The 22,493-nt window shown below is 43.4% G+C and overlaps 1 protein-coding gene across 1 annotated transcript in view; it reads left to right on the top strand.

The window, feature by feature from the left end:
• Nucleotides 1-22,493, top strand: part of Suclg2 (succinate-CoA ligase GDP-forming subunit beta) — a 254,374-nt gene that overhangs the window by 219,504 nt on the left and 12,377 nt on the right. Inside the window, exon 10 of the mRNA XM_052174384.1 lies at nt 16,600-16,720. Coding sequence (XP_052030344.1) covers nt 16,600-16,720 — 121 coding nt within the window. The remainder of the gene's footprint in view (nt 1-16,599; nt 16,721-22,493) is intronic.

Raw genomic sequence — 22,493 nt, 5'->3', positions numbered from 1 at the left:
GGGCTTGATATAAGAGATCATTTTATTTTCATGAACAATGAAGGAATTTTAGGGATTGCATAGGAAACTGGATGCTACTAAGAGATTTGTCATTGAACTAAATTTCAACTAAGTACCTGGGAGATTTATTATAAATACAGTGATATGGGATGAAGAGATGGCTCAGTGAGCAAAGGCTTGCTGCAAGCAGAACAGCCTGAGCTCATTCCCAGGATCCATGTGTCGAGATGAAAGAACTCACTCCCTAAAGTTGTCTACACACACACACACACACACACACACACACACTTAAAAATGATTTACATATAGGCGTTTCTGAGATGACCTCCGGGCACTCACTGTGCAATCCTAAGTACCTGATTCTGAATGTCACCATCTGCACAAAAGTGAGGCATGACAGTGTGTGTGTGTGTGTGTGTGTGTGTGTGTGTGCGCGCGCGCCTGTGACCTCAGCGCTGAAGGGGGGTGGGGTGGGTAGAGACTGATAAATCCCAAGAGCTTACCAGACAGATAGCCTTCCCAAAATGTTAAGCCTTGGGTTTAATGGAAGACTTCGTATCAAGTGAATAAGGCAGAGGGCCATAGAGGAAGAGCCTGATGTCCTCCTCTGGCCTCTATTTGCCTGTGTGCTAATGCCAGTGCCCACCACCTGTGCTACCATGTATATCTTACATGTCATACATACAGTAATAATCTTAGCAGAAACTCTAATCTGGAAGAGGTAATCTGTAAGCTGTTGAGATTGTAAGTAGACATGGTTTTCACTCTTCCCTGCCAGGTATTCACCTGCTTGGTGTCTTAATAGGAGTTCCTATCAAGACATTGTTTTTCCAGAGATCTGAGTGATCAAACTAGTTTATCTGAGCAGCTGTGTGAACAGTCACAGTCATCACATTCCACCTTCATCTTGCATTAGACTTGTTATTTACAGAAACAGTGGGTTTTGCTATTAACTAAATTTATCTTCATTTCTCTGTGCTGTGAAATGTGAATCTGTGCAGGCCTAAGTTTTGGCTCTGTCTGCTTAGCTATTTTTTTTAATTGATGTCAGTCATGAATAAAGAAGAAGAAATTACCCATAGAAGTAATTGTTTTTCTTTTCTTAGGAACAGTTAGCCTGTGGAGGCCATTATACTGTGGAGATAGACAGACAGACTGCCTGTTTATAGATTAATAAATGGGTCCTTCACCAAGTTTCCAGTCGTATGGGCGTATATCAATTCCCCAGCTAATGGTGACAGAGCACACACGCTCACATTCATCAAGGTGACATAAGTCTGAGATGATTGGACAATACTGTTCACAAAGAATGAGCCAATAAATATTCTTAATCTGTACTAGTGTAGCTCTCATACAAATAAAATATAGTGTTCTAGTTCCATTTCTGTTGCTGTGATAAAATACCCTGACAAAAAGGAAGGAACTTAGAGGAAAGAGTTTTTCAGCTTACATTTCTAGGTTATTGCCAGTCAGCATGGGGAAGCCAAGGCAGGAACCCCCCAACAGCTAGTCACCTTGCATCCAGTCAAGAGCAGAGAGCAGTGAATGGAAGGATGCTGCTAGCTTACTCACCTCATAAAGTGCAGCACCCACTGCCTGAGGCATGGTGCTACATTTCCACAGTGGTCTGTGTCTTCTTAGACAGTTGACTAAGAGAGTTCGTCACAGACATGCCAGTAGATCAACCCAGGGCAGACAGGCCCTCACTGAGGCTTGTCTTCACAGGTGATTCTAAGTTGTGCCAAATTTACAATTAAAACTGTCCATCGCTTACAAATACAACGTTGTGAGTAACGATCATTCTTCCATGAAAGCAAGTACCTTTTAAATTTGGAAGCCATTTTTGTTACTGGAATATTTCTTTTCGTTTTGACTTAATTACTTTCTGAAAAGAGTTAATGGGTTGGAAAAATGATGACTTGAGAATTCTCAAGAAAAGTGTGCAATACCTGGGATGTTTGTGGTTATGTGGCCATACTGTAGAAGCGAAGGCCAGAGGACAAGTTCCAGAATTGATCTCCCCCTTCTACCTTGTTAGGAGGCAGGATCTTTCTTGTTTCTGTCACTGTGTTGTGATCTCCAGGCTAACTGATACACAAGCTTCCAGTTAATTCTCCTGTCTCTACCTCTATCTTGCCATAGGACAGTGGAGATTGCAGATGTTCTACCATAACTAGTTTTGCACATGTGCCTTGGGGGTTGAACCCAGGTTTTCAGATTTTTACGGTAAGCGCTTATATCTATTGAGTCATCTCTCAAGCTCCTTTTTCTTAAAAGTCCGTTTCCTCTTGGGTTTTGTCAGTTTGACAGAAACATGGACATATCTGGGAAGTAGGCATCTAAACTGAGATAATACCTCCGAGTGGCCTGTAGGCAAGCCTTGTTATCTTCTTGATTAGTGATTGATGTAGATGTCTACACCACTACTCTGTATGGTACCAGTCCTGGGTAGATAGCTGGTACTGCTGCTTAAGGACCATGCAAGAGCTGAGGTAGGCTGTGCAAGACCTGAGGGGCAGACCAGTGAGCAGTTGTCCTTCATGTGCTTTGCTTCAGCCTCTGCCTCAAGTTCCTACCCTGACTTTCTTCAGTGAAGGACTGTGGTGTGGCCTATACGCTGAAATAAACCCTTTCCTTCCCAAGTTGTTTTTGGCCATTGTGTTTTTTCACAGCAATAGACAGTCACCTAAAATACCATTCTACTGTTCATTTCTTAAGTGACACATGTTTGTCTTTTGTAAAAAACCTTTTTACCTATTGGTAAAAGTTGTGACTGTCTCTCTTCTTTCTATGCCCAGATAACTGTGGTCAAATTATACATGCTGTTAGCTCTTATAGTAGATATTATAGGCATGCCAAAAACAGAAACCCAGGCATTTGCATTCTGGATGTCCAAATGTTTTTTTATAATTGTGGTTCTAGCTCTGACCCTAGTTCAAAAGAATATAGGAAATGACTCTATAATGGATACAAACCACATCTGGGATATTCCATTTCTGGGTTACTCCAAATCTTTCTTTTTAACCCAAGCCCAACCAACATACTTATATTCAGAGAAATTTCCTCCTAGAAAATCCTTTAAATAGTTGACTCAGCCATGGTTTCTGTGTTTGCTGAGGAGTGGAGAGACAGGTGTAGGCCATGCTGGCCTGGTCAGGGTATTCATGGTTGCTGTTCCTAAGTGAAAACTTTCTTTAGATATCATAAATTTAACACAAGTAAAAAGAAAGGGCGTTTCTGTAGATAAAGCTGAGGTTTTTGTGCCACATAACCACAAATACCCTAGGTCTTGGACACTTTTCTTGAGAACTCTCAAATAAGCATTTTTCTAACCCATTAACTCTTTTCAAAAAGTGATTGAATTAGGTGAGAGAACAGAGAGTTTATAGAACTGCTCAGATCGAGAGTCCAAGTCATTTGACCAGAGGATGATGTTGTTTGGGGAATATAACCTATGCTTAGTATAGGACAGAATGTGCTTTGGAAAACTTAGACTTGCACGGGTAAACATGTACTTTTGGGGAGAGGAAATGTTAGAATTTTATGGTACAGTATTCACATTGTTTTCTACCTGTTAAGCTAACATTCGTGCTGGAAGGTTGCCTGGACCTGCATAGTGCTAAGTATTTTGTTTATATGCACCTAAACATAAATAAGTAATGAAATAGTTGGTGTTTATGTAACTTCAGAGCTAGGGAACAACTGTATCATACAATTGTTTTAACTCCGGCACTTCTCAGACAACCTTGGTAACAGGTTAGCGGCCTCCCTCATGGAGCTCGGATGCAGTCCCATCATCATTAACAATACAGCATTCCAAACATCCAATTACAAGGCATATGATCACCATATCGTCAGTATTTGTTCTGCTACCTTGTCCTGAAAATGAGCATTCATTTTCTCTCTCAAGATAGAATTTTGTCATTATAGTTTCCTTGGTCATAATTACAAATTAAAGAGTATCAAAGGCATGAATCTCAGTGCCGGAAGAGGGTCATCAGTCTACACAGAAGGGTCTTGTCAGATTCTCCTTCTAGGTCAGACCACAGTCCAGGTTTGAAGACCAAGACCTACTTTTCTACCATGATTACCATCTTTAGCTCTTTTTTTTTATTGGATTATTTTCTTTATTTACATTTTAAATGTTATCCCCTTTCCCAGTTTCCTCCTCTTTAGCTCTTTTTAAACAGGCAATGCACTCCAAAAAACTCTATAAATTCTTTTACAAATGAACAAAGCAATCTAGGTTGTGAAGAAACAAAGCTCATTTGGTCTTCCCCAGTGAAGAGCACACCAGCTAGTTGTCCATGGCCATCCCTAAGAACATACATGCAAGTAACATTACGTTGACTAAATAGGCTATATTGAGGAATACACAAGTATAAACACATGAATGGAGCAACAAAAGAGGCCATGAATTTGAAAGGGGGGGGGGGCGCTATGGGAAGGCTTGGAGGAAAGAAAGAGAAGGGAGAAATGTGATTGCTTTATTTTTTTATTTATATATATTTTTACACTCTAGATTTTATCCTCTCATCTACCCTCCCACTGTCCTACATCCCATACTTCCTCCCCACACTCCTGTCTCCATGAGAATGTCCCCACATCCCATACCCCACCCCACCTGACCTCTACACTCCCTGGGGCCTCCAGTCTCTTGAGAGTTAGGTGCATCATCTCTGAATGAGCACAGACCCAGCAGTCCTCTACTGTATGTGTGTTGGGGGGCCTCATATCAGCTGGTGTATGCGGTCTGTTTGATGGTCCTGTGTTTGATAGATTTCAGGTTCCAGATTAATTGAGACTGCTGGTCTTCCTACAGGGTCATCCTTCTCCTCAGCTTATTTCTGCCTTTCCCTAATTCAACCACAGAGGTCAGCAGCTTCTGTCCATTGGTTGGATGCAAATAACTGCATCTGACTCTTTCATCTTTGTGAGCACTCCATAGCCTCAGTAATAATGTCAGGCCTTGGGGCCTCCCCTTGAGCTGGATCCCACTTTGGCTCTGTCTCTGGACCTTCTTTTCTTCAAGCTCCTCTCCATTTCCATCCCTGCAGTTCTTTCAGACAGGAACAATTATGGGTCAGAGTTTTGACTGTGGGATAGCAACCCTTCCCTCACTTGCTGCCTGTCTTCCTGCTGGAGGTGGACTCCGTAAGTTCCCTCTCCCTACTGTCAGGCATTTCATCTAGGGTCCCTCCCTTTGAGTCCTGAGAGTCTCTCACCTCCCAGGTCTCTGGTACATTCTGGAGGATCCCCCCCCCCCAACCTCCTACCTCCTGAGGTTGTCTGTTTCAATTCTTTCTGCTGGCCCTCAGGGCTTCAGTCCTTTTCCCTCATCTAATACCAGATCAAGTTCCCATCTCCCTCCCCCACACCCCACACCCCTGTCCACTTTCCCTCCCAGGTCCCTCCCTCTCACCCAATTGTGATTGCTTTCTTCTCCCTCTCAAGTGGGACCGAGGAGTCCTCACTTGGGCACTTCAACTTGGTGACCTTTTCAAATTCTGTGGACTGTATCTTGGGTATTCTGTATGTTGTTTTGTTTTATTTTGTTTTCGGCTAATATCCACATGTTAGTAAGTACATGCCATGGATGTCCTTTTGTGTCTGATTTACCTCATTCAGAATAATATTTTCTAGTTCCATCCATTTGCCTGCAAAACTCAGGATGTCCTCATTCTTAATAGCTGAGTAGGATTCCATTGTGTAAATGAACCACATTTTCTGTATTCATTCTTCTATCATGGAACATCTGGGTTGTTTCCAGCTTCTGCTATCACAAATAAGGCCGCTATGAACATAGTGGAACATGTGCCCCTGTGGCATGGTGGGGCATCGTTTGAGTATATACCCAAGAGTGGTATTATTAGGTATTCAGGTAGATCTATTTTCAATTTTCTGAGGAACCTTCAGATTTCCAGAGTGGTTGTACCAGTTTGCAATGGAGGAGTGTTCCTCTTTCTCCATATCCTCTCCACATATGTTGTCACCTGAGGTTTTGAGATAGTATCTGCTGTAGTGACTGTTTTTGTTATTGAGGTGTGTTGTTTGTATGCAGCAAGATGCTGGATCTTGTTTGCGTATCCAGTCTGTTAGCTTCTGTCTTTTTATAGGTGAGTTGAGTCCCTTAATATTCAGAGATATTAAAGAGAGTTGACTGTTGGTTCCTGATATGTTTGTTTTTGTAGGTGGTTTTATGTGCTTGTGGTTCTTGCCTTCTGACTTTGTTGTGAGATGCTTAATATCTTGTCCTTTCTTTGGTGCAGATACCTTCCTTGTGTGGAATTTTCCTTCTAGGATCCTCTGAAGGGTTGGATTGGTAGATAGACAGTTTGAATTTGGTTTTGTCCTGGAATATTTTGGTTTCTCCATCTGTGTTGAAGACATTTTCAGGTCCTTTGAGCATGGAATCTTCATTATCCTCTATTCCAATTATTCTTAGATTTGCTCTTTTCTTTGTGTCCTGAATTTCCTGGATACTTTAGGTTAGGAGTTTTTACGTTTTGAATTTTCTTTGACAGTTGTCAAATCTCTTCTCCAGTATCTTCTACACCTGAGAGTCTCTTTTCTATTTCTTGTATTCTGTTGGTGATACTTACATCTGTAATTCCTGACCTCTTTCCTAGGTTTTCCATTTCTAGATTTGGCTACTTTTGTGTTTTCTTTATTGTTTCTACTTCCACTTTTAGGTCTAGGATTGTTTTATTGAATTCCTTCACCTGTTTACCTGTGTTTCCTGTATTTCTTTCAGTGAGTTATTGATATCCTCCTTAATGGAATCTATTATCTTCATGAGATAGGATTTTAGGACAGATTCCTGATTTAGGCTTGCTGTGGTGGGACAACTGGGTTCTGATGATGCCCACATATATTGGCTTCTTTTGCTTATGGTTTTGCACTTGCTTCTCACCATCTGGGTATCCCTGGTATTTGTTGGTCTGGGTGACTTTCCTGAGTCTGCCTCTTTGTCCCTGGGTTGCTTCAGGTCTCCTGGTAGGCCTGTGGCCATGGCTGTAGCAGACTTCCTGTGGGGCCTTCCAACTGGGAGCACTTCACTGGGACAGAGAAGCTACCTATCTGTTGCTCTGGCTGCAGTAAATCTCCTGGGAGGGCTTCAAACTGTTGGGTCTTCAGAGGAGCAGAGTCAAGCTGTTATCCTGTGTGAAGCTGTTCTCCTGGAGCCTTACAGAGAGTGGCTTCTGTTTCTCTGTATACAGCAGAACTCCCAGGAGGCTTTCAGTCTCTAGTGTCAGTTGCCCTGCAAGCCACAGAGCCCCCAGGGTGTCTTCAGACTGTAGTGTCTGTTACTGAGTTGCCCTGTGTGCTGCAGATCTCCTGGGGTGCCTCAGGCTGTGGAGTCAGTTGCCTGACTGCTCTGAGTGCAGAGGATCTTCTGGAATGGCTCAGGATATGGTGTCAACTGCTCTTAGTGCAGGGGATCCTCAGCTGTACTGAGTGCAGTGGATCCTCTGTGATGAGTCAAGATATGGTGTCTTCATGGGAGCAGACCAGATAGGAGTCTGCCCCAGCAGAAAGGAAGGTGGAAGGGGTGGAAGGGGAGTGGTCTAATTGCTTTATTTTTGAAAATTATAAAAGATATCTCCATTTTAATTACAATAAAGTTTAAAAGCAGTATTTAGACACCAGATAATGGGACTTGAGAATATGTCCTTGATACCTGGTAGTAGGGCCAAAACAGAAAGGGCTCCTTCCTGCCTAGCCACAGGGTCACCAGTGATAGACAGCAAGTGTGGGACAAGCACAGGACTGCAGGAAGACTGGCTTGAAACAATGCTGATTCCATTTCCTGCATCTGTGGGAGCTGAATGGTTTCTTTGAAGCCAAGTTTCTGTGTATTTGCCAGGTTACTGCTGGCACCAAAGAGAACAGGCGCATGGTTACATTGATCCTCCGCATGAAAATGTTACCTGTTCTCATGGGAAGATGTCAACCAGGATAAAAGAATTCCCAAGAGAATGGATAGATGATGGACAAGTGAGTCCTATTTTTTTAGTTCCCTCCTGATGTCAGACTGAATGGGAACTTGGCTCCTTAACAAAAACCAGATCAAATGCCCCTGCTGTGCTCATGTTGACCAAGGTGTGCTGTAATGGTTGTGTTCACTTTGATTGGTGAATTTCAAATGCCAAAATGCTGCCTGCTGTGGATAGGGATGACAAGGACTTTGTCTTTCAGGCTAAGGGTTTTAGGATGTATTCTGAGCATACAACAAGAATTTCCCTTTTTTTCCTGAAATTAAAAGAGTAGAGGGAAATAGGGATGATGTTTTTTAAAAACCAATGTTTGGGGGTTTGGTTTTCTTTCTTTCTTTTTTTTAAATTTTATTTATTGACTATCATCTTCGTTTACATTTCCAATGGTAAAACCTTTCCGATTTTCCCCCTCCCCAAAGACCCCCCAACCCTTCCTCCCAGCCCCTGCCTCCAAGAATATGCCCCTCCACCCCTGCCACTCCCACCTCCCCCCCTTGATTTCCCTTGTTGGGGCATCTGTTGATCCTTCACCTGGCCAAGGACCACTCCTCCCACTGATGCCCAACAAGGCATTCCTCTGCCACATATTTGGCTGGAACCATGTGTACCTCGTGGTTGATGGTTTAATCTCTGGGTGTCCTGGGGCATCTGGGTGGCCGAAATCATTGTTCTTCCCATGGGGCTGTAAACCCCTTCAGCTCCTCCAGACCACCCACCAGCTCCTCCATTGGGAACCCCACACCCAGATCCATGATTGGCTGCTAGCATCTGCCTCTGTATATGTAAGGCTCTGGCAGGGCCCCTCCTGAGACAACCATGGCGTTCTCCTTTTGGTATACACTTCTTGTCGTCCATAGTAGTGTCAGGGTTTGGTGACTGTTTACAAGGTGAATTCCTAGGTAGGGCAGTCTCTGGGTGGCCTTTACTTCAGTCTCTGTTCTACACATTGTCTCCCTTATTGCTCCTGTGACTATTTTGTTTCCTTTCTTAGAGGAACCAAAGCACCCTCACTTAAGTCTTCCTTCTTCTTGAGCTTGGTGAATTGTAACTTGTTTATTTTGAGCTTTTGGGCTAACAACCACTTATTAGTGAGTGAATAACATGTGTGTTCTTTTGTGATTGGGTTGCCTTGCTCGGGATGACACTTTCTAGTTCCATCCATTTGCCTAAGAATTTCATGAATTCATTGTTTTTAATAGCTGAATAGTACTCCATCGTGTATATATACCATAGTTTCTGTATCCATTCCTCTGTTTAGGGACATCTGGGTTCTTTCCATCTTCTGGCTATTATAAATAAGGCAGCTATGAACATAGTGGAGCATATGTCCTTACTACATGTAGGAGCATCTTCTGGGTATATGCCCAGGAGTGGTAAAGCTGGGCCCTCAGGTAGTACTATGTCTAATTTTCTGAGGAATCACCAAACTGATTTCCAGAGTGGCTTTACCAGCTTGCCATCCCACCAACAATGGAGAAGTGTTCCTCTTTCCCCACATCCTCTCCAATGCTGAACATTTCTTTAGGTACTTTAGAGCCATTAGAGTTTCCTCAGTTGAGAATTCCCTGTTTAGCTCTGTACCCCACTTTTTAATAGGGTTATTTGACTCTCTGGAGACTAACTTCTTGAGTTCTTTGTATACATTAGATATTAGCCCTCTATTGGATGTAGGGTGAGTAAAGATCTTTTCCCAATATGTTGGTTGCCGTTTTGTCCTAATGATGTGTCCTTTGCCTTACAGAAACTTTGCAGTTTTATGAAGTCCCATTTGTCGATTCTTGTTCTTAGAGCCTAAGCCATTAGTGTTCTGTTCAGGAACTTTTCCCCTGTGCCCATATGTTCAAGATTCTTCCCCACTTTCTCCTCTAAGCTTCAGTGTGTCTGGTTTTATGTGTAGATCCTTGATCCACTTGGGCTTGAGCTTTGTACAAGGAGATAATCTTTTGTAGCTATTTTGTGCATGGATGCCTTAACTCAAAGAAAGTACTCTCAGCCCACATTGAGAATCCACATCTAAGAGTTAAACCAACCTCAGGATAAAAATCTTTAAAAAAGGATACATGTGTACTAAATATTTACACACTTTTTCTTGCCATTACATTTAAGGAATAAAGTGTAACAAGTATTTACCTGGCATTCGCTTGCATCAGGTGTTGTAAATGACCTAGAGATGCTTGAAGAATGCAGGAGGACACAGGGAGGTGATATGCAAATGTGTCATTTCACAGGAGAAACTCCCAACATCTGCAGCTTTTCTCCTTCAGTAGGATTGGGGAGGGGGTGTCCTGGAACTGGTCCCTGTGGAGTCAAAAGATGACTGCATGTTCCAACTTTAAGAACTCAAAGCAGGCTTGACCTGCCCACCTAAATTTCAGCAAAGGCAAATCCTGTCCCAGTTGAACTGACCTGTCTACTTATTTGTAAGATTACAACAAAGCCTGAGCTTGGATTCCTCACCTGAATCACTTCCTTATTGACTGAATCCATTTAGACTCCCTTCTAATTTAGCAGAGTATTCTTATTAAACCCAGGCGTACAAACATCAATTATCTAAGCTGCATCTAATTTCCTTCACCATTTATGTTCCTTCATTGGTTGCCAATGGATTAAAAGACATGATTAGAATTCAGCAGGAAAATATCAACAAAAATGAGAATCCAGTTCTAGAAAGGAAAAAAAAAAAAAAAACAGATGCTTAGACAAGAGCAACAGTGTTCAGAATTAAATTCTGTGTTTAAAAAAAGCGTCCTTATCTCAACCAATATAAGCATGCTTGCTTGAGTTTTATCAGCCTGATGCCCACTGCAGTGGCACTAAATTAGCATAGCAAATTGGAATGGACAGAAATAGAAAGCAGCAGCTGCTTTTCGGTGCTTCATGTATATACTCCAGCGTGTGTGTGTGTGTGTGTGTGTGTGTGTGTGTGTGTGTGTGTGTGTTGATATATGCATGTTGATTATGCATGTGCAGTTGTGCTTACCTGTACATATATACTTGTGAAGGCCAGAAGTCAACTTTGGTATCTTCCCTTGCTCTCCATCTTAGTCAGTTATCCAATTGTTTGTTTGTTTAAGATGGTCTCTCACTGAACATAGAACTTACTGTCTCAGCTAGGCTGGATGGCATTGAGCCCCAGGATCCTCCTTACTCTGCCCCTGCAGCATCACATTTATAGCTACCCGCTGCCATGCCGAACTCAGGTCCCGTGCTTGCTCAGCAAGCATTTTACCACTGAGCTCCACCCCTGCCCCAAGTTGCTAAAGCATATTTTAAATGAAGGGTAGTAACAGAACCATATCCCAACCTGCTACCACATGTTTTGGATACAGCATAGTAACAGAGCCTCTCCAGCCTGCTGTATCATCCTTAAACACAGCACAGTACGTAATCATTTGCAGCAGCCATTGCAAAATGGCCTTGTCACCTGGAACCGTCTCTTCCTTCACTTCGAGCAGTGGTCAGGATGGAAAGAGAACAAAGCAAAGCAAAGGTTCTGTCTGTGGACTTGTGACTGGTATACCGTTTGTTCTGTTTGTTTGTTTGTTTGTTTGTTTGTTTTTTAAGGAATAGTAGATTGGAATGGACAAAGCTATGCTATAGTCTTCTTAGATAGCATGGGTGCCTGCAGTTGTCAGTGATGGCAAGGAAATAATGCAACACAGATGCCTTAAAATCTGACGGGTATTGTCAGAGACATAGAGGGTTCATTCAAGGAAGAAGGCTGAGGTGCTGTCAGTGGATTTGAGGAGAGCTGAAACAAATCATGCTTATCTCAGGAATTAGCTTACAGGCCGAACCAGCCCCTGCTTGTTCTTATTAAACTAGATTGGAACACAGCCACACTTCATTTATGTAGTACTCCTGACTCTTGTCCCAATGACCAAACTGTATAGTTATAAAAGAACTGGGCTGACTGAGCCCAGAAGGTTTGCTGCTGCATCTTTAATAGAACGGACTAATCCTGATGCATGTTGCTAGCTGTCTGCCCTAAGGTTGCTGGCTCCTGCTGTGGCACATGTATGAAAACAGACACTGGTGTGAGTTAGGACTACTGCAAATGGCGTGCCCCCCCCCCATTTCTCCCTGAGCCTCAGTTTGACCAAAAATAGAAGTAATAAAGCTCGTCTTGTGAGTTTACTATAAATGTGTGGTGGGTGCTGGATATGTGTGAGGGCCCTGTCTGGTCTCAGTGAGGTCTAAGGAGGAGCCTGAACTCCACAGGCTTCTCAAGGCTCAGCTCACGGTGAACCCCACGAGCCTTTACGGCTTGATGCTGGGGGTGAGCAGCCTCTCCTTTCCCACACCCCAGCAGGCACGGTTCTTCCGGTACCTCAGCCTCTCCCAGATGTGCCCACCTCTGGTCCGCTTCCCCTGCTCTTGACCACCTGTTTCTCCTTGGCTGCTGCCTGTGCCCTAGCTTAAATGTCCCCGCCCCTGAGAAGCCCGACTACTCTAACATCTTACCCTGGGGTTCTCATGGTATTTGTGTTTCCTTCACTCCATACCCCAGGAGAGTTTACAATTTCAGATCCTGATAAAGACCACTGTTGCCCAGCTAAATTATTTTCCTACCAGTCTAGATGGTTAAAGGAGTACCTAGCTCAGAGTGGACCCTCAAGAATGTTTAGTAACTGACAGCCTGCCAGCTTTTGAGCAATTAAACATTGCCATTTAATAAAAAGGATTTCTGGCACTACTAAAGAAAAAGAAGTGTGCTTTTCCGCCCAAGCTATGGCTGACATAATCTGGTACACAGTGTTTATCTCTCTGAGTGTCAGGTTTGTTTTGTTTCATTTGTAAAGCAGGGTATTATGTACCTTCTATATTGATGGTTGAATTAGTGTTATAAATAAGAAGATATGAAGCCTTACATGTCTCATAGGGCCTTATAATTTTGATAGCTCTAAAGAATGCTTGCTAGTCATTAAGCTATAGCCTCAGTGGTTTTCACTGCTTTCTGTTTTCTTGTGTATAAATTGAGGATGAAAATTAATACCTGTCTTGTGTGATTCACATGTGTCAATCATGTGACATAATAAACCTTCCATCTTCTAGTAAAATAGAATAGTTTTGTTTGAGAAAACTAGTATGTTCATCCTTCATGAATGACTTCCCAGAAAGGTGTATCCTAAGACAAAATTTCATAGATAGTTGAATTTCACAACTCCACGGCAGATCTCTACTGTATATGCATGTGAATTCTGTTATTACCACTTTGCATTTAAAGACATGCTCTTCAGAGCAGTGGCTGTAGGATATCCGGTAGGACTTCCAGAACGTTCCAGACATGCATATGTGAGTTCAGTGGAGTGGGTAAGAATCTTCCGCTGCAGCCAAGGGGTTCATTGATGGGTTTTGTGTTTGTTGTTTGTTTTCTTTGTTTATTTGGGTGCTTAACAAATAGCAGTGGCTGCAGCTTTTTAACTTTCCAAGTTCATCCTTTCAATTATGGACTATAAGCTCTAGCCAATGTGTGTTTCGCAAGCTCAAAAACACAGACACTTGAGAACCGATGTTTGCACCCCAGCCACCTGCACAGCTGCCAGCAGTTGGTCCAGACTCGACTGCAGGGCAGCTGTCTGGGACAGAGGGACCTGTGCTCTCTCTGGCACCTCCACTACCCTCTTAGATGATCTTTACTTTTGTGCAACAGTAAATAGCAACTCTGAGGATTCTCACCCAAATCTTAGAAATGTCTGTTACTTTAAGCACTTCAGAATCTGCTAGGAGCAGCTCTGAATATTTACAGAGACCTACAAGGGGAAAAGGGTTGTTCTTGTTGTTGTTTTAATTCTTGGTGCCAAAAAACAGACAGTAAAAAGTTAAAGAGCCGCTTTTGCTATTATCGTGGAAAGCAGCTTGTAGTTGTAAAATGAATGAATCTATGAAGCACCCATTGAAAATGTGACATGCTTTATAAATGCTAAATAATAATAATGATGTCACAAGGCTTTCATTTTTAAACTGTCTTAATTTCATTCTCAGTTTGAGCTTGCAGATTACAGTACTTAATTATAGAAATTGGCCCAGAGTGAAACCTTAAATCAGATTTCCATTAAAGCGCATGACTAGAGCAAATTACTCTATAGTGGGAAAAGAGCTGGGAACCGCGACGCCTCCTGAAGAGGCTCGCCCCACCACCCAGAGGGCGCCTTTTCTGCCAGGGCATAGGGGACTCTGTAAACCGAGCAGCCTGTGTCTCTCTTTTGTTGCTTTCCCATGGAAGCTGCTGTCAAAGGCTGCTGTCCTGCTCCCTGGATTGGAAAGAATACGCCAGAGAAGCCATGCTCCTGGCCCCTGGCCTGATTCAGGCCACACTGTCCTGCATTGCCTCAGGTTACCTCCCTTGTCTGGCATGACATGCCTCCATGAGTGACACTGGGTGCCATCTTTGCCGCCGTGCAGGTTACAGCCTCCTCCTTAAGATTCTTGGGTTGCACACTGGCTGAATGTGTTGCTTTCCCTTTAGATAAAGGCTGTTCTATAAGGAGAACCTGTGTCAAGGCTGGGCTCGTGCTGAGCACAGCGAGACACTGTTATGTGAGGCTCATGGGACCTGACACCCACTGAGACATTCACAGCTTGTAGTTGATGCTCACTCCAGGGCATTCACCCACTAAGTAGGATTGTCACAGGGTCACAGACATCGCTTCTTTCTCACCCCCTCCACTCCTGCCTGTTTAGATAAATTCACCACAGTCCATGTGAGCTTATAGAACAATCACATAGTTTCAGATTAAGTGTACTGACTCCCTGTAACAGTGCAACAGAGTGAACTTGGCCCTTACATTTGTCCCTTACATTGTAGAGGTCACAGGTACCAGTCCGTGTTTACTGAATGCCCAATTTTTCCTCATAAATGCTAGTGTGTGCCTCTTCAGTTATGTCTCAAGGCCCATGAAGGAATTATTGCTTATGAGCACTTTTTCTTCTGTTGTTCTGGAAAGTTCCCCTCCATCCCTCAGTTGTTTGGAAATTAGTGCTTTATTAAGCATCAATGCTAACAGCATTTAATGGTTGCCATTAGAAAGCAGGCTTCTGCTTACCAGTTAGCCTGCTGTGAACGGAAATGGGAGGTTTCTTTCTTGGGAGTAGCCCCCAGTCCCTAATTGACTTGAAAAATATTGCTTATTTGTTTTATTGCTAAGCTATTACCTTTCTATTAAAGTTTAGTCACTGTGCTCCTATTATATATTGGGAAAAGTTTCCTACTCACAGCCTAGATAGTCTGTCCAATGGTGCCTTTGCCTGCTGGGAAAAAATCCCAAGCACATAAGCTGAGAGCTGCTTGCCAAATATTGCACATGGCTCATCTTATTGACACCCTGCAGGGGTCGTATAGACCAGGGACTATTACTCTCATCTTACAGATTAGGAAGCCACAATCAAGAGAAGTTCTATAGCTTAACCAGGCTGCAGCCTCGGCCACCAGCATGGATGAACAAGCAGTAGATTTTTAAGCAGTGCCACCCCAGTGTGTTGGCCATGTGACCGTCACTGCCCCATAACTCTCTCCACTACAAATGGCCAACCTCATAGTATTTATAAGCAGGTTCTGAGGGGATCAGAATAGGAAAAATAAGAATTCATGTAATGACAATAAGATTCATGTAAAGAGTTAAATGCTGTAGAAATGTAATCTATTCTTTTCTCCTTTGTTATCTGCAGTTAATTTATCATATGGGACCCATAGGGTCCAAAATGGCATACAGCATATAGATACATGCTTAACAATTAGTGTAGTAGCTTTAATTGCCGCTCATTGCTAGACTTTGATGCCTCGAGCTTGATGAATGACTTTTCTGTGGGTGTCATCTATTAATCTAAGTAATGAATTCTTTTCATTATCACATTCTTGGTGTTAATTATACAGGATTTTCTTATACCTATTTATCAAGTTAAGACAAGTACAATATTCTTTCTGCCCCACGTGCCTGTGAATGTGGAATCTATATAAACAGGTGAACATGATGGGTTTAAATTTGCATTTCTGAAAATAGGAACTTGGCTCTTTTTATAATGTTATCTCTTTATCTTTTTTTAAAATCAAACAGATGTTGTCTAAGATAGTTAAATTATGTCTAGATTTTGAGAATGTACCTTAAGCATATTACAAGGTATTAAGAAGCATGGCATGGTTGTAGTCTTTACCTTTAATACAAACAGCACATACCAAGTTCTGAGATTTAAAACTGTTGCGTTAGGCACAAGAACAAAATTTAAATATACATCATAAAAGAAAAATAAATGTATGAGTTTTTAAATGACACATTTCATTTGAAAAAAACTTAAACCAGTTCTAAATATCAATATTTAAGAAACCTGAGGGCAGGATATAGTAGAGAAATGGACAGAAATTGGATTCACTTTGGGGTCTGAGTTCATAAGACTAAATGGTAATATGGGTTAATAATGATATGTTGTTATTTATTCATTACTGAAGCTTAATTTTGGTGACAGTCTTGTCTGTTTTTAGTATTTCTTGTTCTGTGTAAAAACTGACAGAAATCAAGAAGCCTTACTTAACAATCTGTTACTTGACTAGCTGGTTTGAGGCTGTTGGCTGCTACACTCTGACAGCACTTCCTGTTTGGGATTACAGGTGGAAGCCATTCTCGTCAATATCTTTGGTGGGATTGTCAACTGTGCCATCATTGCCAACGGAATCACCAAAGCCTGCCGAGAGCTAGAGCTCAAGGTACCACTGGTAGTCCGGCTTGAAGGTGAGTCACAGGAGTTTCCAGTACTCATTTCCCTTCCCAGCATGCCCTAGACTCACGCACTTCCTAAACTCCAGAAAATGGAGTTAAACACGATGCAGCAGGCTCAGTGTTGCACTCTTCTGGACTTCCAGTTAGCAGGTGCAGTTGCAGTTCCTCAGACACTGTGGGCCTAGGACTGCTCAGGCTGGTTTGCCAGGCTGGTGCCAGTGCTAAAGCCCTTGTATTATAGAGGTCATTAAGAGAAGCTGTCAAGTATACAGAGGCACATGCAACTTTTGAAGAGTTTGGATTTTCAGTTTAAGATATAAATTTTATCTTCAACTACAAAACAGTTGTTATCCTTGAAATGATAAGTTCACTTCACTCATATTTGAGGAACTATCACCAGATAACTAAGTCTGAATAGCCACAGGGTGTTGATTGGTCTTTGAAGTAGTTAGGGTATCCCATGGGAATGGGAATGGCTCCAGCTTGGTGTAGAAATGCTTCTCTGCAGAGACAACCATCAGAGTTAACTGCCTAGCCCAGCCCGTTGCTCAGGTGCAGAAGCACCTTCTGTAAATACTTTGTTTGATTGAGTCAGATACCAAAAAAGGACTCAAAAGCTGAGGCGTAATAAAATTAATATTCTTTGTACTCTCCATCGCTTGAAACATGGTTATTATGGTGTGCGTGTGGTGGGTTTCAGTGACCACTAGTTCAGTGTATCTCTTGCCTTCCTTCCTCATGCATCAACAGCCTCACCTACCAGTACATGACGATCATGGCAGCCTCTTCATCCAGTGCCAGCCCAGTCTTATGGTCTGTCATTCCTTACTATTACCACATAACAGTTTAGCGAAGAGAACCTTCCCATGTTTGACAAGCATTTTAATATGAAAACTCCTGAAAGCCACCACATTGTCATCACATTCTGTTTATAAAATTGAGCAGCACAACTGGGTTGATTTCTTCAGTATGACTTTTGGGGCAGCCCAGATTCCCCGGGCTCTGTGCTGGTGGTGTTCTCCTAGAAATGAAGTCTGAGGGTAGTTAGTCAGCACTGTGTCCCCTCTGCTGATGGAGAGGCCAGAAGAGCTGCGGCCTGTTTATGGTCTCCTTTTTCTCTCTTCTCTCTTTCTGCAACACCGCCTTTTCCTTAGCTGAACCTGTCTGCCTTCTGACCTAAAACCAGAACATCCTGGACTCGATAGAAATCCTGACCCCAGAGAGGAAGTAGCGTAGTAGAAGCTCCAGGCAGCAACCTTGAGTGTGGACAGCAGAACATTCCACAGAATTAGGAGTACAGAGACATAATTGATTGCTGTGAAACTAGTAAAAGCCAATAATTAGTGATACTACAGTACAGAAAGCTGGCCAAGGAGTTAATGAGGTCATCAACATCAGTTATAATTCTGATTAATATGTTCATATCAAACTGGTTTTAGATTCAAAATGACCCCTGACCCTCGTGTTGTAAAAGCCAACTGAGGCAAAAATAGGTCTCTCTAAGCACATCCCATTAGTATCTGACTCTTGGAAATAGAAGATTCCCACCGTGGATTCACTTTCTCCTAGCAGTCCTCACAGAGCCCATAAGAACTATTAGGTATACAATTATTATTTGTACATTTTAATTTTTCTTTAAACCCTTGAGTAAGGGTGATAACTCAGTCAGTATGTACACAGACCTGAATTTGATCATCTGGACTCACATTAAAAAAAAAAAAAAAAAAAAAACAAAGGCAGCCAAGTATTGTAGCACACACTTATAATCCCAGCACTGAGAAGGTGGCGGCAGGAGAAACCCTGAGCAGCCAATACAGCCAGCTTCATGAGTTCCAGGCCAATGATAAACTCCCTCTCAAACACTAAGGCCACCAGGACCCATGGAACAACAGCCAAGGGTGTCCTCTGGCCTCCACCCGAAAGCGCACACACACACACACACACACACACACACACACACACACACACACGTGCACATATGCCCACACACACTTGCATCTGCGCACACTTGAGCATGCATGCAAACACATACACAAATTGAAAACAGCCCTTGTCTTATTTCCATGCTATGCTTAGAATTCCAGAGTAGTTGCTGCTCCCTAATACCTGGGGGGGTACGTGTGTAAAGATATGGAAATTAACACACCCAAGATTATCTCTCTAAACAGTCTCCGATGTTTGTGTTAGAAGTCTGTTTGAGATAAGAGAGAAAAAGCTTTGAAATGTCTAAGCTTGTTAGACAATTGTATTTCTTTTAAAGTCAGTGCCTGTGGTTTTTTAATTTGTAAATCTGTTACTAAGAAATGCCATCCACAGGTCACAGAACTTTAAACATGAAGGAGGATGAATAGAAATGTAAAAAGTTAACAGAAGAAATGAAGTAGAAAAATGACAGGGTAAGGCAGTACCCAGGGTAAGCATGAACAGGGGAGCCTTCCTAGGACCTGTTCCCGTCTGAATACTATAAATGGGGGATTTCCCAGTTGAATGTGGAAGGATAAGATCTGAATGATTGAAGAGGGGATTATTAGAAGAAAGTCAGCATCCATCCCTGAGAGTTAGAACTGTAGGAACAGAAGCCCAGGCCCTGCACAGATGAGAGGCCATCCTGGAGACAGTGAGGCCTGCACAGCAGTTTGTCAGAGCAGAGTGGAGAGTGAAGCCTTTGTCTGCAGCACTGTCTCAGACAGAGCTGCCTGGGACAGAGCAAAGTGAAGGGCAAAAGTACGGGGAGGAAACACAGGAAGTTCCGCATTCCAGCGAGCTATGGCCGAGAGAGCTGGGAAGAATGATATGAGGGGATTGTCTCACCTGGGACAGGGGAAGGATGTATGCAGGACAGTCCCTGCTGGCACTAGCTCTAACCCAGTGTTGTTGAAGCCTCAGGCACACCAGTGTAGAGCTGTCTAACCTGCACCACTGTGAGGACTCCAATAATCAAGACAGCAAGTTTTCAAAGCTAGATGGCCTGTTGGTTAGTATGTCTGTTTCCTCTATGTAAAGGAAGCAGCCCGCTTGTTTGAGTCTTGTCTGCAGTACCCCAAGCCATGCTGAATGTATCTGTGTACATTTCAGGAACCCAGCACCCTTGTCTACAGTCACTCATTCACATCCATGGCGTGATAGCTTTGGCCCACACACAGTCCCCTGGAAACAGCCTACAAAGGGCAGGCTTGCTTTGGTGCAATTTGGTGGGCCAAGTCCTTGTACTGTGCCATATCCTTCTTTAACCACGGGTAAAGATGGCAAGCCCATGGTTAAAGAAGCTTTTTCTCTGCTCTTTGAAAATGATAACATCATAACCCCATGCATTAATTTACTGTACTAAATGAAATGTTTCTATCAGCCAAAACACAGGATCATTTTATTTTAAAAGACTTGTGAGTAATTGAACAGCCAGATAACAGGTAGAGGTTGAACCTTTGTAAACAGTTGTTTCTAGCTGGGTAAAGAGCATGGTTTCTGATGAGCTTCCTGAAATGTACACACACATTCAGCATGGCCTGGGGTACTGCTGAGAGATGTACATATAATGACTGACAGTTGTGTGTCGTGGATGTGTTCCTGCAAAGCTTTAGATTCTGTGTGCATTTTCACAGCCTCTGGATTTGCTAACATCTTCAGTGTCTTCTTCCTCCTTTAAGATACATTCTTTCTTGTTATTGCCCCATTTAAATCCGCACCACAATCCTACATCTGTTGGATATTTGAGGAAGAAATTGCTGTTCTCTCAGGTGCACATTACCATTCTGAGTTAAGCTTGTTAATAACCTGAGCTAATAATCATAACTATAAGCCCACAAAGTTTGTAGATTGGATCCCATTTCTCTTCACCAGGTCTTTCAGTGTACTTCATCTACCTAGCACCAAAAGATTTGTTTCAGCAATGCAAATATTGTTATTTCTTTTACCAGAGCTCCTCAAAAGCCAGAATCCCGCCCCATTTGTTGTTCCCCTTACTGCCAAATTCTCAGCGTGGTGCTGGAAAATTGATGGGTGGCGTGTGAAGGAAGAAAGGTCATACACAGGCAGAAAAGCTGGCTTGGGCTGGGCTGTCTGATGGAAGGCACCTGCTGTGCCCAGACACGCAGTACGGTTATTATGTACAACACATGTGTATGGCTGGTTTTATGTCAGCTTGACACAAGCTAGAGTCATCAGAGAGGGAGGAGCCTCAGGTGAGGAAATGCCTCCATACGATCCAGATGTAAAACATTTTCTCAATTAGTGATCAGTGGCAAAGGGCTAGCCCATTTGGATGGGGCCGCTTCTGGGCTAGTGGGTTTGGGTTCTATAAGAAAGCAAATTGAGCAAGCCATAAGGAGCAAGCCTGTAAGCAGAGTCCCTCCATGGCCTCTGCATCAGCTCCTGCTTCTAGGTTCCTGCCCTGTTTGAACTCCTGTCCTGAGTCCTTCAGTGATGAGCAGTATTGTAAGTGAGGAGTCTCTGTGGGGAGCAGCCTTCGTCTGTAAAGATCCAGGAGGAAGCTGTGGTTGGTTGACAGTCAATACATGCCAGTCAGTCTTTCTAAACGTTCAGACTTGGATGACTGGAAGGCTCTGCCATTCCTCTATGCCTGACCTGGAAAGGCTTTGCTATTTCCATAGCTTTGGAAATTGAGGCCCTTGACATGCCAGCAGTACACATTCACGCCAGATTCCATCTGCTCCCAACACCTTACAATCTTCAGTAGTGTTTCCTAACTCTCTGAAGAGGAGGGCGTTAGGTGTCCTGAGGCTCTTGCTTAAGGCATCTGTTTTATTCTCTCAGTGAGCACCCTGGCCCTCATCCCCTGGAGTCCTCACACATTACAGCCACCACTGCTTGAACGCAGATCAAACACACTCATCAGTGTGAGCACAGAGAAAGCCTTAGTCCGCCGACAGGGGAAGAGTTCTATGAACTTAAAGCAGCACAAAGCTTCCAAGCTTTCACCTGTGTCTGTGTGCTTGGTGGCCGTCCCTTCTGCAGGTCTGCGGCCACGCCAGAGTGTATGCCCACAAGATAAATAAGAGAAGTATCTTGGCCTTTGCCTTCTACCGTGACAATCAATGAGGACTGTGGCTAAGAGTTTCGCACAGAATGTTTGAGCCTGTGTTCTGTTCATATCTGGGACATAAAGGACAGAGTCGCTGGGTGAGATGATCCCCGAGTGGTGGGATGACCCTTGCTGAGCAGAGTGAAGGTGGTGTGTGCCAGAGGCAGGGTCCTCTGCTACGTCTGACCATATCCCTGGCTTCTGCCCCTTACTGGTGTCTCACTGAGTGCTTGGCTGCTTTTTCCCCACTGTGTGCTTGGGACCAAGTTGTGTTTTCACTTTCTCTTTCTCCCCAGCCCTGTCCTCCTGTGCTGTGCCTAGCAAGTGTCTTCACCATTCTGCCTGAGCGCATCCTCCTCTGGTTACTCGAGGCATCACTGCTCGTTCCCAGGCCGACCTCTCATTCTTCTCAAGCCCTGCCACAAGAGGTCCTGGCTCTTCTTTCATCTCTCCCCTCCCTCAGCATTCTCTGTGGGCACTTCCTGCCGAGGACAGCTTTCACTGTGGTGATACCCCTACTCTCCTGCCTTTAATCACTAGCACCCGCCTTTCCCCCAGTGTCCCTCTCTCCTCTCAGTGTTCACTTCTTCAGCAGCTCACACTACCTGTGGCATCGGAGGGACTCGATCCTCCAATGGCACCAGGTCTGAATGGATAAGCACACAGTAATGCGTAAACCACGCTGCTCCAGATCATCAGACAGCGCCACAGGTGCTAGCCTCAAGGGTTCCTCAGAACACGGAAAGC

Source organism: Apodemus sylvaticus, chromosome 2 (genome assembly GCF_947179515.1).
Source record: "Apodemus sylvaticus chromosome 2, mApoSyl1.1, whole genome shotgun sequence".
NCBI classification, from domain to species: domain Eukaryota; kingdom Metazoa; phylum Chordata; class Mammalia; order Rodentia; family Muridae; genus Apodemus; species Apodemus sylvaticus.
The sequence above is the reverse complement of the archived record's forward strand: the minus strand, read 5'-3'. Positions and strand labels throughout refer to the sequence as shown.